The sequence below is a fragment of the Bacillus rossius genome, chromosome 8 (assembly GCF_032445375.1).
Source record: "Bacillus rossius redtenbacheri isolate Brsri chromosome 8, Brsri_v3, whole genome shotgun sequence".
Classification (NCBI taxonomy): Eukaryota; Metazoa; Arthropoda; class Insecta; order Phasmatodea; family Bacillidae; genus Bacillus; species Bacillus rossius.
The window spans coordinates 12,190,764-12,208,351 of record NC_086336.1 but is presented as its reverse complement, the minus strand read 5'-3'; the positions used below and the strand labels follow the sequence as shown (position 1 = coordinate 12,208,351).

The window sequence follows — 17,588 nt, the reverse complement described above, 5'->3', positions numbered from 1 at the left end:
AAAAACTGGTTGCCAATGTATTAAATGTTTGAGAGATTTTATGTCAAACAATATATGTTTCCGAAAAAAAAATTACAAAACACACAAAGCGTGTGTTCCATATAAAGTTTTTATTATAAAATTGATTCATTTATTTTTACTCAAATTAAGCATTTGTTTTGCGTGTTCCACCGCGATAAATTATTATATAAAAAAGCCATGTTTTATTTAACACAGTTTTCTCGGGTAATAAATAATCAATAAATCTGGAGCACACCAAATCGATGAAACTTGTTCAATGGTTTTAATATTTGAAAATTGAACATTCTAATATTTCAACATTAAAGAACCTAAATAAATATAAATTTAAAAATCATTCTGGCTTTAATTTAGAATTTCCTTTTAAGGAAATGGTTAAAGTGCATGTTGAAAGTAAAATAAATTCACTGGTCATAAGATTAAATTAAGTACACAATTTTAATTGGTTAAACAAAGTAAACTGTAAAGGTTTAAGTTAATTAAAATGCATTTATACGCTTTTTTATGTTCCCGTTAAATAAATTCTAGGCTACATGTAAATTTTTGAATACAGCCTTCTTTGCACTTATAACAAGCATGTAGGAATAACACGTATTAAATGTTCATCTGGATTATCGCTTTTATAACCGACCAACGTTCTTAGTATGTAACAGCTAATCAAAACCATTGAAATAATATTCGTACAGCGATCATTTAAAAATAGCAGCTTCCGAAAAATAATCTTAAATGTTCTTACTTACAGCCATTATAATTAATTACAATCACTGAAACGGAAACACCACGCAAAGATTTTAAGGTGTTTGGATTACCTGCAGTATTTAAGTTCTATTACTGTATATAAGGTAAGTAAACCCTATATTTCTAGCACCCAAAATGGCCTACTGACTGTTTCTTTATAGTGTCATCACTTACATAGAAGATGAAACTACCAGTACTATCAGAAAGAAACCATAAATGTGTGTTTCTTCTACCACGAGGACAGTATTTATGAGCTAATGTTGGGATGAGATATGGTGTTGTATGGGTGCCATACATGTGTGTTTTACTAATTCCGGCTGATAAGTTTAATATAGTAATTATTATTTCACCGACCATAATACTTTTTCTCCAAACTTTATTTTACAGTATACAGTGTCTAGGTTAAAGTAATTCCAATAACAGTCAAGATAATAAATATATCCAATTAATTGTATCCTAGAACATTATCTTTCAATAAGCCACCAATATGTAGGGACTGGAAAAATTCGCGGTTTCGATGACCTTCAGGATAGACTACACAGTCCTCAGTATACTCCGGAAAATAACGCCTGTTCATTGGCTGCTGACTTGTGAGTCGTCTCAACTAGTTTGTTTGTGATACGATACTTCTTTGGTTGAGCATTTCCCATTGGCCCAGAGTTGTCCAGATGAACAGTGAACCAATAACAAAAGCTGCTTTAAGGTATATGTATTTGAATTTTAGCATATCGCGAAATGAATTCGCGAATTTTTCCGGTCTCTACCAATATGGCTTATACAGGCAATATTCAGTACAAATTTTATATATATCCTACTTCCAAGCAATGGCGTAGCCAGGGAGGGGGGTTTAGGGGTTCACCCCCACCCCTTCTTAGCAACAAATCTTTAATTCATTTCTTATTCATCACTGAAACAAATTTCATATTTAAATTAATAAAAGATTTACCATTACAATATTTAAATTTAAGTACCGAAAACTGCTAAAAAATCACTATTTTACACCTTGAAATACAAATTTTTCCGGGGGATGATCCGCTTTAATACGGGGGGGGGGGGGGGGGGCGGCAAGCTTCTTAACACCCCCCATACACAAATCCTGGCTACGCCACTGCTTCCAAGACATTTTGTTTAATGCCAATTCATATTTTTAAAGGAAAATTTACTTTTTACATTTTGTGTTTTTTGATAGAACTTTGAAAAATTTGGTCCATTTTCTATACTATGTATAAATTTTGAGATATTTATATATAAACTTCAATAAGGAGTATAGACTGTTGCTTTAAGCATCAGTCAGTGTTCCGATCGTTGTTGTGTGGATAATACACAATGTTAATAAAAATAATTGTTACAATATTGTTTTTACAGCACTGCATTGTTTACACATCAATACTCACGAGCTCGTCATCAACAAAACATTGTTTTGTTGTCGGATGAATAACTAGTTTTTGATGTGTAAACGTCATATCTCTTGGTGTATGGCATTTGCTAGGAGCAATTTCATAAAAATGGAACTGAAATCTATAAATATAAATGTGATAAAAATTTGGCGGAACCAAGCGTGGCATCATAAGCTCGTGTATAGTCACTTTTGTAAACATTTTGGTTACACACCAAACATATTGGTGTGCCAAAAATAAACCTTTTGATAGAAAAACTAACCTGGAATATAATTGCTGAATTAAAATACCCATAAAAAATTATCACAAGTTAATAAACATAGGAGAACTAGCATTACAATGCAATAATACATATTCTCCAAACAGGCTAAGTATCAGAGCTGTATAGCGCGCGATTTAAAACCTGAAGGAACATGGCTCAAATCTAGCCACTGAAATTTTTTACTCATTTTAGTAACATTAAAATATAAAAATATTATGTAATAATTTTTAATCTGCTCAGTAAGGTGAATATTTGTTTGCAGGAAGGCTTTAAAGACTGATATCAATAGTTTTAGCAAAAACTAAATATATAAATATGTACTTAGTGTTATAATTTTTTTTAATGTTTCATTTTAATATTTTTAATATTTTACTAATACCATTGAAGAATAACTTCTAACTTGTGCGCAATCATTATATTATTAACTGTTAACTGAATTTAATACAATGGGTAATATTTTATTAAAATTCCTTGTAGAAAATTATGTCCAAAGCCAGGATTTAATCTGAGCCGTTTTTAATAGTTAAAATTTCCGGTTCTTTTGTGCTGCTCTGCTATCTGCGTTTGATGGTCGCAAGCAACGTTTACGATTCAGGCTGCGAATTCTAGCTGCGGGCACAGAAAAAATGTGTGAAATTATCTTTAAGACATTTTGGTATTAGCACGCTCGGCATTATTTTAAAGAATTATACTTTAATTTAATTTATTGTTTCAGTTTTCTCGTAACAAGTTTATTTGTAACGTGAACAACATCAGGTCACATGAATTCGCTCGTTACCGAGGGTAGATTTTTACACATCAATGGCGAGTACTGAAAGCCTTGCTCGCTTATTTTTTTATTAAAAATTACGTGTAGTTTTTAAAGCAACTTTTTTTTCTATCAGTCCAGTTTGTTCATTTTTAGAAATGAGCACTGAGTCAAAGAAGAAAAGAGGAGGTTGAAGACAACAGGATCTTGATAAAGCCATAAAATGTATATTGAAAAAAAAAGTCAAATTTTAAAGCACAAAATAGTTTGGTATTCCGCGCAGGACCTTAAGAAGGTATCTAAAATCTTGTAGAGTTATAAAGTCAAAGTTATGTCATAATATCGATGTGTCTGAAGAACAAACCACTGAACTCTGTTCATGACTCTCGATTATTGTTCAAGTGGTGTATCCTGTTACACCAAACGCTTGTATAAGTACTGCAAGACAAACCAAATCAAACATCAGTTTTCTGACACTACGCTTACTGCAAGTTGAAAACGGACAAGACAATTTTTGAGTAATAATCCTTCACTTTCTATCAGAAAAGCCCAAAATCTGAATCATTCTAATTAATTTTTTTAGCATTAGAATGATTCAGATTTTGGGCACAGCATCTGCATTACCAGAACCTAGGATTTCTGAACTCCGTTACTCATCTTACTGCTTCCTTTCAATTGCGAAACAGTTCAACATAAAGTTCAGCACCATCGCCGATAGGACCATTGCATCACATCCTGAACCATCACATTTAGGACAATCTCAATTAGAACCACAGCCTGGATTGACAGAACAAAAACGTCGCAGATATACCACAGGTCATAGTTTGTTTTCAGAGGATGGAGATTCAGTTGAAGGTGTCATTATTGATTGCGAATATGAGGATGGATCTGGTCATAACAGCATATATTTTTTATTTTTCTCCCATATTCGAGGGAAAAAATGTGAGCAGTTTCTTAAATAAAAACGGCCATAAAAGCAAAGGTATTCTTCTGAAGAAGGCTTATTCCTTTTCTGATAATTGACTATATATATATATATATATATATATATATATATATATATATATATATCAAAGCCTAATCTGAAATCCAGAGCACCTTCATACAAAATCAGTATAAAAGATAAGCTTGCTTCAAACAAAACACAAGATTCTTAGTTTATTTTTTTTAAGATGTGCAATGAAACATCAGTGAAGCACATGCATTTCTTGCATTAATTTTGATGACCAATATTTTATTTTGATTATACTGTAACAATCCAGACTATAAAATTATTTGTTTGCTATTGTTTATAATAATAATTCTATGCAAATGACATCTCGACCACACTGAACGCTACTTGCCAAATGTGACGTGTTTATAAAATGCATTGTTTTTGTACTCCCTTTCATATTAATAATCTGGTAATATCTACAGTTTTTATGCATGGTTTGTCTGTTTTGTATCCAGGCATTTAAAGCAAATTATTTGTCGTACATTTATTTTTAATCATTGGAGCCTAGTTAGGACTATGTTCACTTACCGTTAATACTAATAGATTGTTATTCATCTAAGCCTCACTTGGTAACTTTTGCCACGCCGTCACCGGTTTTGAAACATTAAATTAATTATATTTTCCCAAAAAATGATATTTTTAAACTTTTGTTATACCTAAGTAATAATTACACTAGAAAAAAATATGTACTTTATATAGTTTTTTCAGGATTTAGTTATGACATTAACTTGAGTATTTGAGATCATTTTGAATTTTTTTTTAAATTTTTTTTAAATATAATACGGTAAACGAGAACGCTTGAATGATTATGGAAATACAGAAAATTTAGACGTATTTTGTTTCGCTTCAATTTCCTATCATATTACATATATTTTAATTTGATTTATGAACGCGCCCTATTATACCCAAAATAATACAGGGGATGGTTACTAAAATTATAACTTACAAACAAAAATTATGTAGAAAATGGGTACTGAAATCCAAATTCACCCAATCTAGAATTTTTTTAAATTAATATCTGTGACTGCAAGTACGACATTAAATTAAATTATTAGTTTAATATCAGTTCTGAATAAATTACTATTTAACTATAAAATGTCACTCTTACAGCTGTGAAATTCAATTGTTTCATATTGGAACTTAATCTTTTGACACTTTACCAGCTATTATCCATGATTAAATTTTGTAAATAGCTACACACACGTCGTACGGAAAATTTTCCAATTTCAATGTAAAACGTTTGTGTGAATTTTCCTATAATTATTAAAAACGTTGGCTGAAACGTTGCCTCGACTGCTAAATGCACTCTAAGTTGTTATTTTATATGACCAACATAAAATAAATGTTTCATTCAGCAGTTCATTTGACTTGTTTGAACTATGATACAAAAACATCAGGTCAATGATAAAATACACTTTGTAAAACGTTTGAATATTTGCGAAAGTAGTATTTATTTAAATATAATACTTTGTTTGACTGGTGCGGCACACTACATATCGTTAGCACGTGACGCAACTATTGTTCACTAAATACTTGTTCCCGTTTTTCCTTCGTATGAGACCATCTGTTTATTCAACTACAACCTTAATTAAATTGTCCCTCTGGCTCTGGAGAACAAAGAATCTTCCGGTATTGCTAACGACGACATTTCCTGGTTTCGTTTAGAATGCTAATTGTAAATTATCTGTGCCTATTTAAGTCAGAATACTTATGAGGAAAATAAAAACTAATATTGTTTTTGTTATAACGGGTTCCTTACGAAGAATGCCAATGCTAGGAGCCTTGAGATGCATGGTGATGACCGAGTTACATATGTTGTTTACGCATGAACTGGGAATCATTTAGAATGTTTGCATGTTGTTGATTATTGTTATTTTGATTTGTTTCGAAATATCAATTTAGATTATTCTAATGTTTCATACTAAAGTTATCTGAGTGTTGTAGTGAGCTACCCTTCAATAGGAGTTTTGGTTCAACTTTACATTTATTTGTTATTGGTTATTTACATTTAGTTTTAGAACCAAACCATTCCTTTTTGTACTGAGTCTGCACTAGAAACACATTCTTCGCGAACTTACACCTGAAAACAGTTCGCCATGTAGAAATTATTTCATCCAATATTTCTCATAGCAATGTTGTTCTTTGGTGCCTCACTCGGTTCTAAATGGAAGTTCCTGGTAATGATGCAGTTCAAGCAAACGAAAGAGAGTCTCTCTCTATAAGTACGTCGGGCAAGATTTCTACTGGTCGTGGAGCGGTCCCGAGTCCCACGGGACATCGCACAGCAGTCGAGAAGACATCGCGACGACCGCGGATTACTTTGTGGTCTCCCATATCGGTTAAATTCCAGGACGTCTGACATTTGTAACGTCAGACTTAGGGTGTAGCGCCGAAGCTGTTGTGAACTGCCGCGCCGGGCTTTTCCTTTTTTCCCAGTCGGGAAGTTTCGGCCGTGTCACCGATGACTCCCTGCACTCTGACCCTAGAGGTAACCTTTGGCGAGATTGCACCAAAATTCTAGCAGTTTGGTACATAAACATAATTGCGTTTTCATAGGTCTCGTTCACCTTTTCATTATTAAATTACAATAGCGATAAGAGAGTGATAAAAGTTGAAGTTTTAAAAGTAACAGCAGGCAAACAGGCACATATTATTAGATGTGCTGTAATAGGTGTGCACACAAACGCTCTCACGGCCATTATGTTTCCCTTCCCGACGTAACAATGGCCTAAAGCACAATAAATACCCGTTTTTTTTTTTTGAAAACTTTTTACGTAAGCTATTCTCTTTGATGCATGCAATAAAACACGTGTGTGAATTTGGTTTGGTGAATTGCGTGTTAGAACAACGCTCTTTTACAAACTTAATTACTTAAACTTTACGAAAAAAATGCATCCAATTACTAATATTAAAATAAAGTTTAAAACATCCGTTTTAGTCATTTTTAATTTTTCTTTGCTCAAACTTAGGTAAATATGTAGGGTAACGGTATATGCGAAACAAAATGCTAAAAATCCGAAAATACTTTTATTCTATGCTCTTTCACTTCCTCTTTTCAAATCAATCGGCGGAGATAATAAATTCCAAATACTTTAGGAGATATGGAATTTTTTAATTTTGAACATGTAGAGTAGCGGTATTTGCGAAAACAAAATTCTAAAGATCTGAAATTACTTTTATTAAATGCTCTTTCACTTCCTGTTTTCATTAAAACCGGCGGAGATAAGAAATTCCAAATACTTTAGGAGATATCGAATTTTTAAATTTGCATCACAATACCTGTGAATTCAGGCGGCCACCATTGTTTCTTGTTTACGAGACGAGTATGATTTTTTTTTTTCCGCGACGTAGGTGAACGACTACATTGTTGCTTGTTTAGGAGTATCTATTAAAATCTGAAAATACTTTTATTATAGTTATGTTATGTTAGGTTAGCTACATTAAAACACTTTAAAACACTATGGACGGTTAGTTAGGTTAGTAAAGCTACATTAAAATAAACAGAGAAATATAAATATTAATAAATAAACCCGAGGTTGGCCGAAGGTAAATTGTTTGGGTGTAATCGAAAATGGCAGAACTTTATGTGCATCTTTATTTACCGTTCGTGAATGCCTAATTAATTAAAATGGTCGATTAGGTCAGGTCAGTTACATTATTAATACTTTCAAACTAAGCAGACATTAAAAATAATATAAATTAATTTTAATGGTTGTTTAGTTTTAAAGTATTTAAATTGTAGCTGACCTGACCTAACAAACCGGGACAAAGGATGAACGGTAGGAACTCACGTATTTTTTTTTTTTTACTTATTACTTGCGCAACAAATAAAACATTAAAATTTGAAACGTTAAAAACTTACCTACGTTAGAGGCGGGTACAATTCCTTTGCCATTAGTAGAAAATGATGTAATCGTTCTACCTACGTTGCGAAAATAAAAAAACCATAAACGTAAACAAGCAACAATGGTCGGTATTGTGATGGAAAATAAAAATTCGATATCTCCTTAATTATTTGGAATTTCTTATCTCCGCCGGGTTTATTGAAAAGAGGAAGTGAAAGAGCATAGAATAAAAGTATTTTCGGATTTTTAGCATTTTTTTCGCATATACCGCGACTCTACATATTTACCCAAACTTATTGTTGGTGTTGAAGTAGTTCTATTTGCAATTTTTCATTAACGCAGTGATATGAACCTCTGGAATGGTTGAAATTATGAAGTTCAAAGATTTGTAGATGTTACGCTTTTCTTCAACGATATCTGACATTTCCTGTAGTTGGCCAGTCAGATAAATCAGATATGTTTATTAAACCTCAGGGTTATGAGATATCCTAACTAACAAGTTATCATTATATTCCAGCCAGAGTGCAAATTAAGTTAGGAACGATTACTGCTATCATGTAGATCATTCATTTATTAATTATTATCATAAATCAGCAAACTTACAATCATCACACATTTACATAATTTTATAATTCCATGGTAAACTACTTAATCATGGAAAATTTAACCAACTTAAGAGAGAGAAGAAGATCAGAAGGCTTAATATTTCAGTGTCTTATATCGGTGCATACATTTTATTGGTTAATAAAAAAAATAATATATAGTAAATTCATTACTTACATTTTTTCACTGGTAAAAAAAAGTGTAATTTAAGGCTCAAATAATCATTTTTAACTGCATAATTTGTTGGATTGTATTCAGATACTAATGTAACTTAATCTCTCAATTTTTTATTTTAAACTGCACTATTGATGGGTACAATATTGAGAAGAAGTATATAATTATTTCAAGATATTTAATATATTTGGCTTATGCCATGTTGTTTGAAGAAATATAAAATACAGCAATATTGCTAGGTTCTCACATTCTCTGAGAACCCTGCTTTTTCAATCGCTATTCGAGTTTAATATAAAAGGGAATGGTAATTTAACATTACAATTCTGACCTCCATAGTGCATAAATAATTTTATTTTGTTCTTTATAACTCAGTTGGAAGCAATTAATTTTAATCTACATTTGCATGGGAAATTTCACGTGATCTATGGTATCTCTACGAACGTTCTCAAATCTTTACAGTGTAGGATCAAATTTTGAAAGCTACCACATGGACACTTTGCGTGCGTTTGCATGGTATAAGTACTAGACTCTCGATGTTCGACTGTAGGTAGAGACGGTGTCTGTCTGCTGTGCACTCTAATTACATTTGACCTCTGATGAAGTCTCCCAATGCCGGCCACAGGGGAACACCACTGCCTTGGTCCGAACAGAGTTGCGTCGTCTACGTGTGCACGAGTTTACGAACTGGTTTTACTTACCACTGCCAAAGTTCGTGTTTACGTCAGAATGGCAGATGAATGTACATAACAAATTTAACAAAAAAAAACGTGAGCGAGTCTTTCAGTGCTCGCAATTTAAGTGAAAACATCGAATGTTGTTAACGATCAAGTTCTTTTTTTTTTTTCATTTTGCAAATAATCTTGCGTAGTTTATAAACCCGGCCTTAGAAAAAATGCACGGGAATGCGTTGTGCTGTTCAATGTCAAGCGTGATAAATATTCACTTTTCAAGTAAGTAATTTCTCCACCAGTTGCTAGAACTCGCTCCCTGAATATTGAAGTTTGATTGCCACAATCATGCAAAGATGGCAGCACAAAACAGCACGAAACACAAGGCAATTTTAAACAATCATGTATAAACGGCTCCGATAAAAGCGAAAAAGACTTGAAAAATACTAAACACCGGCTTGGGCAATATTTTAGATAAGAAAACTTGTTAAAATATTGCCCATTAAATTAAAATTCATTAAACAGTTATTACTATAATGTTCTTGCACACATTTAATTAAATGTTCGCTTTATTTTTATTTTGGCCAGGGAATCCTGTGATCGATTTTCTTTTGGCGGAACCCCAACTCCTTCCAAGAAATTTATTTGACAATATTTGTGCCTAGTTTATACTACTCTAGACACCCCTGTGATACCAGGGTTCCAAGGAACACATTTTAGGAACCGCTGCCTTAGATCAATTTAAACGATAACAAAGTACTAAAGAATAGTTTTACTATTGTAATGTCCTTTGCGGATTCATGGACCTTCATTTCCTGATAAAAGTAATTTATTTTATATTATTTGAAGCAAAAATATAGGATATATCCCTATATATTATGAAATAATCAATCTAATTTACTGAGCTACGTGTTTAATAATATTATAGAAATAATAGAAACAAATAAAATGTATTAATATATTGTCTTAAAGCACTATTATTTTAATCAATTACTCTGTTATTAAAAAATTATAAAAATGTTTTTCCAGTGACGATGTGTGAACCACGTCTAAAATTAAGTCTAGGGCTTATCAACAGCGCGTTCTAACAGCACTATTGGGACAATTGGGATTACAGGAGACTATGTATTATAAACAGTGTAATGCTAGTTTTCTTACGTTTCAAAAAACTTTGTCTATATTAGTTTACCAAATACTATATTCTTAGGTAGTTTCACTAACATAAAGATTCATTTGCCACATCAATACGTTTGGTATGTACCCTAATGTTTACGAAAGAGACTATTTACGGGTTTATGTTGCTACACACGGGTATACCCTTTTTGTTTCACATTTCGGTTCATCGACTCCCGTTACATTTTCACGAAATTACTTATACCACTTGTCGTTTACCGAGACTTAAGATGTTTACACATTATATAAACAGATATTTTAACAAAAACAAACCGACTTAAAAAATTATTCCCAAACAAATTAAAATGAATTAAAAAGTAAAAAAAAATTAATTGCGTATTCTTCTACAACTTAATAATCAACATACATTTTCTACTCATCAATATGTAGGTACGATCTATGTGTTTACCATACAAGAAGGTAGGTATCAATGTAGTTACAATTATTGTTATTTTTGGAGTCGGTGTCAATTAATACTAACTATATTTAAGTATTGCCGTTTGCTACATTATGTCTCAGCATAAGTGTCGTATTAAAGTTCGTTTGTTTGGTTTAATTAGGTATTATTTATGTCGTTTCAAGGTCACAGATATTGTCACAGTATATTGTCGTATAAAAGTTAATTTGTAAATGGGTTTAATTAGGTATTGGTATTCTGTCACAGTACTCACAGTATAAAAGTTAATTTGTAAAAAAAATATTTCTTAAAGTATTCTCGTATTATTATTGCTAAGTCTTTTGTAGTGTTTCCTTGGCTGACACCGACTCTAAAAATAACATACATTGTAACTACATTTTACCTACCTTCTTGCATGGCAAACACACAGATCGTACCTACATATTGATGAGTAGAAAAAGTAAGTTCATTATTAAGTTGTAGAAGAATACGCAATTATTTTTTTACTTTTTAGTGCACATTTATTTGTTTTGGAATAGTTATTTTCGAAGCCGGTTTTTGTTTGTTAAAATTTGTGTTTATTTTTTGATTTTTAGTGAATCTGAAGAACACTAACTAATTTGTCTGAATATGGATAGACCTACTAAACGTGCTGCTCATATGAGACAGCGCCGTTTAAATGAAACAAACGAAGAGAAGTCTACCTCGAGGACAATTTCAAAAGAGACTTGCGAAGAGCGCAAAAATAGACTTTCGAAAATGCGGATTTACATGAAAAAGTTTTGAACAGGGAAAATATCGAAAAACGTAATCACTGTCTCGGCTTGATCAACGATCGTCTATCGAATGAGACGGAGGAGCAACGTGCCCACTGACTCAGCGTGATACACGATCATCTAAACAAAGAGACAGAAGAGCAACGTGCAAACCGTCTCAGCTTGATCCACGTTCCGGTAGGTGACAAAAAAATCCGGATAGCCTATAAAAGATTCGGCCGAGTATCGTTAATTTGCTCCTAAGAATTGAAGAGTTCCGTTACTTTGTCATAAATCCCATAATCAAAACCTAACCAAACTTTCATCAAACTATCCTTGAAGTACATCCTTTCCAATGAAAAAAGATTAATGGAAATAGGCTGGCGTGATATTGAGTTATTCGTCCAATTGTCGCGCACATACTTAATGCAAATTTAAGGCTTATATGGTTTTCTAATGGATTTCATTGTCAGAAATGGACCAAATTGAAATGGGACCACACGGGAAGCACCATATTTCAAATAAAAAATAATCATCCAAATCGGTTTACTCAGTCGAAAGTTCTGAGGTAACAAACATAAAAAAAAAAGAATTACAGACGAATTGAGAACCTCCTCCGTTTTAGAAGTCGGTTACAAAGAGTGTTGGTGACTGACTATTTTGAATGAATATTAGTTGACTTGTGCGTTGAAGAAACGGATTTGATAGTGTTCTTACTAATGGAGTCTTTTTCTCCACCGTTTGCAGTAATGGTTGATCGTATAAAAAATTATTTCGGACGAAAGTTGTAGATAATAATTTAAGGTTTCACAATAAATAAGCGCGGATTTAAAAGTGTTAATAGTACGTATAATATGATTTTTTGTACCCCTTGCAGGAATAATTTTCCTTATCAAAATTGTACTAGAAAAATATTTTAGACAAAAATTTAATATTTGCAATCAATTTGAACGAACTCAATGGTGTGCCTACGAAGGGAGTTATATATTTTTGTCCTCCAACTCTTATCTTTTCACCCCTTGCAGCTATTATTGATCGTATCAAAAATTTAAGTAGACAAAAGTTTTTTCGTATTATTCCTACGTGTTATAATATGTTTCATACTATGGGGGTTATAGCGTTTGTTCTGTTTTTTTCAATATTACTTCCTCATTTCAACCCCTTTGGTCGGATTTGGCCCATTAACGTGATCGAACGAGATTTTCCATTCAAATATTTTAATTATTAGTTTGGGAGTTGTTTGTGCAAAATTATGGTTGTTATCGTGCCATAGATGTGTGACATATACTGTAAACATATAAATGATAACTGCTACAATAGTTTGAATTGCTTTGAAATCTACCTAAAAATGAAATACGATGCGTAAAAAATTTTTACGTTGGACCGAACATGGCGACGATGAACCTGCAAAGAGTGTGAAATCTTTTTCTCTACTTAAAGACTCGCATTGCATATTTCATATGCCATGTATTACATCGTAGTATTTTCTATTATATAACTGAATTCTCCCCATTTTCACTAACTTAGGTATGAAATTTCATAATTATATCTAGCATATGTGTTAATTCAGTAAACGAGCTAGTTGTATAATAAATTGTATACAAGTCTGTTCAATATTAAAGACACGATTAAGCAATAAACTCACAAACATCCAAACTTCCACATTCATATAGGTCTATTAACAATATAGAATGTTATTTGTAATCTTTCAAGTTATTTTCAAGTTACTTTCTTATTTCATAGGTTAAACAATGACTGAAAATAGTTTCATTTGGGAAGAGATTCGTGAGCCTTTTAAGGTAAGTGTAACAGTGGTGGGTAAGAAGTGAATTGATTATTTGTCAGCTTCTAGCGTTAAACTATAAATGACAACAAGGCATCAGAAGTAAGTAGGTAATTTCTCAATTTTAAAATAACGTACTTCGTTATTAAACAAATCCACACACGAGCTAACACAATGCAAGTTTATTTGAAAAGACAACAGTGTGAATATCAAACTATGTAGGTATCTAGAGCGTATTCCAACATTACTGTGCCCCTCAGACGGTCAGCACTACCATCGTTCCAACTAAAAAAAAAACTATTTTTGTACTGAGGTCATATATAAACATTTCCCGGAAAAAAAGAACTGAAGAAGCTCATTGAAAGGCGAAGACCAGTATGTTAAATTCAAAGTATCGGCGTGAAAGATAAAATTTTGAACACGACGAATGAAAGAAATTATACATGGGAATCTATCCACTGTGTGTGATTCATTTGCCATTACCATTACGCATGTTTTCTAGAACTTTCTGGTGAAAACAAACGAGAATGTTCTGAAACAGATCGGTTTACATTGGAAATGGATTAAAATCAGTCTTCCAATCATTTCTTGAGAATTGTGATGACTGACAAGTTTCCTTCACAGAATTAAAATCTGCAATAATTGGGATGGTTCAAAGAAAAAAAAACGATCAAAAAAGAATTTAAAGGAAAAGAAATATGGCAAACAGATATTAATAGGTGAAAATATGCAATCGTTTGCTTTAGTCACACAAGATCAAGCAGGCCGAAAAAGACCTAAATACATACATGTCATATCAGTTGTCTACCTTTCCATCATCGTTGTTTGACAAAAATGGAATTTAAAAAAAAACAAAAACCTTCGGTCAGCTTTATATTTGTATGTTTTTAAGTATCAAGTACAGAAATTTACTTCCCCGACTTGGATATTTTTATGGATATTGGATTCTTACATCTCAAAATATTATGACCCATAGATTCAATAATATCACAAATTTGCCACTGCCACATCAAGTAACTTCTCAAGCATTACTTAATCAAATTTTGGAATGCAGTACTATAAAAGAATTGAACAAATTCGAAATAACAAACCTATAAGTTAGTGAACATACATTTTGATGAGAGAACAGTGATCATCGCCATACATGTGGAATTACTTTACAACTTAATAAAATAAGGTGGGGGTAATTAATTTCCTTTCAGTAACCCTTATAAATCAGGAAATAGAAAATAGAGAAGTGTCTGAAGACGCGGATACATTATAATAATAATATTTATTAATATTTAATTATTATTTGCGGTAGAAAAATCCAAGGAAAAAGCCAACATTGCAGTAATCAGTGATGATGTGTTTCTCATGGATCTACTTGTGATTTCAAATCCACCCAAACGATACATATTATTAATGAAGCCGAGTCATGCCAAATTGGAAATAATTTTTTATTCAAGAAACAATTTGCAAAGTTCAGGACTTCTTGCATGCATTTAGTGGAGCTGATGCCATTTCGGCATCATACCGGAAGGTAAGTTCAAGTCTGTCAGATTCTTCAGGAAGCATGCTGCAGGGTGGCAAGATATTTCTGACGTTTTTAACAGTCCAACGTCTTATCATGAGGCCGAAGCAGATTCACGGAACACAGTGTTTCTAAAGTTGTACTGAGCGCCTGCTAAACAAATATCCCTCAACTTGTATCGGCATATCTTGTCCACACAGGCATTGTCTAATGTGAAACTAAATATTGCTGCACTACCACCAAAGGAAGGGGCAGCTACCAACTAGGATATGAAAGCGGGCATATTCCTGTCACAACCGAATACATGTACACACCTTACGAAATCACAAATATAAAATTTAGTAAATGCAAGGTTGGATGAAGAACCAGGTGTGGATGTAGAAAATATACACTATGGTGTACTAATATTTTCCATCTTGCCATGGCTTATGCTTAAATGTCACACTTATTATTGATAGGGGAGAACGCTTAGAAATTTAGACTTAATGCTATCAGATTAAACCTACCGAGCGACAGAAAAAAAAACTAACAGAGATTTTATTATTTACTACTTTCTTTTTTAATTTTACTTTTTGTGGACAAGTGGATGGCGGACATAGGTAAATATATAGGATTTTGCTTAAGCGAACGCTATTTAATTTAAGTTTATAGCCTATACATGAACCCCAGTTTTTGTTGAAAAGTCTAAAAGGAAGCCCTTATTTGTATGAAACTATTATTTTAATGGAAAAAAAACGAGATAAAAATGATAAAAAAATTGAGAGTTTTAATGTCGGCCGCTAAAGCTCACCATTAATTCATCAGGACTTTTGTATAATTCATCACTGGAGATACCTGTAAGTAAGGGTCAACTTTTAAAAATTGTTGGAATAATGTTTTTTTGTAAAAACCTATGATGAATGGGCTGGAAGGGCTGTTTGTAGCTCCAGACTATTGGGTATTCTTAAATAAATGACGCAATATTCTGACATCTGTGGTCTGGTTTCCAATGTGAACAGGTTTAATATTCACGTGGGACAGGTGTTTACGCCACGATTAATTTAATTTATGGAGGGATAGAAGTTTAAATCAAATAATCTACCAAATGTAATTATTTCAATTACTGAGGAACACAACCGGAGAAAATTCTGATTTCAAACTTGAGGCATTTACCGCACCTATACATTAAATATATTTAATGTATTTAAAAAAAAGTTTAATTTGTTTTGTAAACTATTTTACAAAGTTCCAACCAACATTAACATAGGTGAAGCCTTGCTTATTTAATATTAGAGGAAACGTGAATGTTAGACACTTCAATTTATAAAATTATTTGCTATTATGTTAAGACTGTATTTAAAAATATTACTCAAAAATAATTAAATATTAATCACTCGTTCAAAATAAACTACGATAGCAGAACCTGTAGTGCTACACATGGCCCTCTGTTTGCTATAAAAAAATTTTATTGGTGGAAATGTAAGATTGTTTAAGATTTTCAGGGGGTGGAGTGTTTCCCCCATGATCTTTTTCCGTGCGTACGCCTTCGATGAGGGACGAAGTAGAGTGTCTATGCTGTCGAAATTTATAAGTTAAGTTATTACTTTAAAATTATTTTGACGTGACGTCTTATAAATCGATGAACGCCGGCTGCACGTACGAAAAAAATTGTCACGTTCCGCCTGAGCCGAGCGTACAAGAACCGGCTAAACACCGTGCGAGAAAATCTTCTATAATATCAAACAGTTTAAGGCGGGCTTTTTAACTAATTGTTCGTGATTATATTTAAACAAATTATTTAAATTAAATTTGCAAAAAATTGTAAATAATATTGGAAAATTGAAAAAAGTATGCAATTTTTCATCAATTTTTTGTTATGACGTTATCACGTAAAATTATCGTCCGTAAATCGATTTTTACGGACAACGCCCCTTTTTTTTATTGGTGAGAATGTAAGTTTGTTTAAGATTTTCAGGATGTGGAATGTATCTCCCATGATCCTTTTCGTGCGTAGGCCTTCGATGAGGGACGAAGTAGAGTGTCTATGCTGTCGAATTTCAGATGTTTGGTTATACTTCAATATATTTTTTAACGTAAACGTGGTATGTTTTTTTGGAAAACCCCCGACGACGTTCTTCGTAAACGTGCGACGAAGGACGTACCTGCAGCCACCTCGGCCAGCCCCAGCAGCAGCAGCAGAGCCACGAAGCCCAGCCTCGAGGTCCTCCCGTCCAGGGCGCAGCACATGGCGGGTCGCAGCGTGTTCGCCCGTGACTCGCAGGCCGACTGACTGCTTCGCCGTGCGCTGCCGGCGGGGAACTGGCGTCCGAGGCGCGGCGCGGCTCTTATAAGGTGCCGCCGCGCCCCGCGTCCTGCAAAGGGGGGGGGGGGGGGGGAGGGAACACGTGGGTCGCCGGTCCCACACCTCGGGTTAACGTTGTGTGCGAGGCCATGCGCGTCACCACAAGTGCTTCGGGATTTTATTTTTTTTTTTTTATTTTCGGAACGCCCAACATATATACTTACCAACGAGTTCCAGAG

The 17,588-nt window shown here is 33.2% G+C and overlaps 1 protein-coding gene across 1 annotated transcript in view; it reads right to left on the bottom strand.

Moving 5' to 3' along the window:
* LOC134535261 (uncharacterized) overlaps positions 1-17,294 on the bottom strand; it is a 112,437-nt gene extending 95,143 nt beyond the window's left edge. The window contains exon 1 of the mRNA XM_063374332.1: positions 17,210-17,294. Coding sequence (XP_063230402.1) covers positions 17,210-17,294 — 85 coding nt within the window. The remainder of the gene's footprint in view (positions 1-17,209) is intronic.
* Positions 17,295-17,588: the final 294 nt, after the last annotated feature.